At 31.7% G+C, this 1,173-nt stretch overlaps 1 protein-coding gene across 1 annotated transcript in view; it reads right to left on the reverse strand.

Moving 5' to 3' along the window:
• Nucleotides 1-320: 320 nt before the first annotated feature.
• LOC105459046 (alpha-tocopherol transfer protein-like) overlaps nucleotides 321-1,173 on the reverse strand; it is a 1,155-nt gene continuing 302 nt past the window's right edge. The window contains exons 2-3 of the mRNA XM_011704720.1: nucleotides 838-1,161; nucleotides 321-669 (exon numbers count right to left, since the gene is read on the reverse strand). Of these exons, the coding sequence (XP_011703022.1) occupies nucleotides 584-669; nucleotides 838-1,161 (410 nt within the window). The 3' untranslated portion in view covers nucleotides 321-583. The remainder of the gene's footprint in view (nucleotides 670-837; nucleotides 1,162-1,173) is intronic.

The following is a 1,173-nucleotide window of genomic DNA, read 5'->3' on the forward strand; positions in this document are numbered from 1 at the left end:
TAAATAAGACGCCACAAAATAAATTATTAATCGTCAAAGGAGATCTAGTGTTACAAATTAAAATTAAACCGATCGATACGAAGTCAATACTTAAAAAGAAAAAGAATTTTTTTTTTTAGTTTTGGACGAAAGTCACACGGCCAATATCTTATGTATTTTGTAGACAGGAGAGGCATTGAAACAATCTTGAAGTCAAAAGTATGTATTTTATAAGAAATTAGTATGTGTAATCAAAGTCGAGAAATGCAACAACATAATCAAAAGTGTGTATTTGTATGTGTAGCTGTATGTGTATATCCGTCATGTATCCGTACGTTTACTAAGCACATAACTAGGATAGTACGGATCAATCTTTTCGTGTGGGAAAGATTTTTTCGTATTGAGTAACAATTAATGATAATTAGTTACTTTTAGAAAGTAACTACATTTAGAAAGTAACTTTCCATTCCCTGATTATTTCCCTCCAAAACTCATAAAACAAACAAAATTCGACTTATATTACGGTAATATTATAATAAATACATTTAACAATGTCTTAAAAGCAAATATTTGTTACCGATTTTTAATCCATTGCTCCAAAACATTATAGGTATGTAGTGTATTCGATCTCGTTATTCTCATTACTCATAATCCAGTCGCGATTCTTTTCGACCAATTTCATCCAATAATCTGCAAAAATAAATATTTATACTATTTGTATTGAATTAAGTATTACGCAAGTCAAACCAGTAATTCTCATATACATTTTTTTAATTCGGTGATTTCTATTATTATTGATTATTTAAATGATTGCTGTCAAAAGTTTAGTTTTTCTTCGCCAATACTTTTTACTATTACCAGTTAATTCCTGAATTGTGTCATCAGTGCCGCCATACTCAATTGGCAAGATATCTGCTGGAACATCCTTAAAACAGCTGAGCGACATGTGTGAGTAAACGTGAAATCTGTTCTTTATCTTCTCTGTCATGAAAGATTTCATAATCCTGACAATACCATCGACAATTGTCGGTGCGTTGATAAAGTTTATCGATTGCATCCTCACAGGATAGCAGCTCTGCCACGCGTGTACTATATTTATTAACACATGGGGTGGACATTGAGCTATGTGTCGCAATGTTACATTAATCAAGTCAAAGAACGCAACGAAACCATATACAGATGCTATGGCGTTAT

The sequence above is a fragment of the Wasmannia auropunctata genome, unplaced genomic scaffold, assembly GCF_000956235.1.
Source record: "Wasmannia auropunctata unplaced genomic scaffold, wasmannia.A_1.0 LD334216.1, whole genome shotgun sequence".
In the NCBI taxonomy this organism is placed as follows: Eukaryota; Metazoa; Arthropoda; class Insecta; order Hymenoptera; family Formicidae; genus Wasmannia; species Wasmannia auropunctata.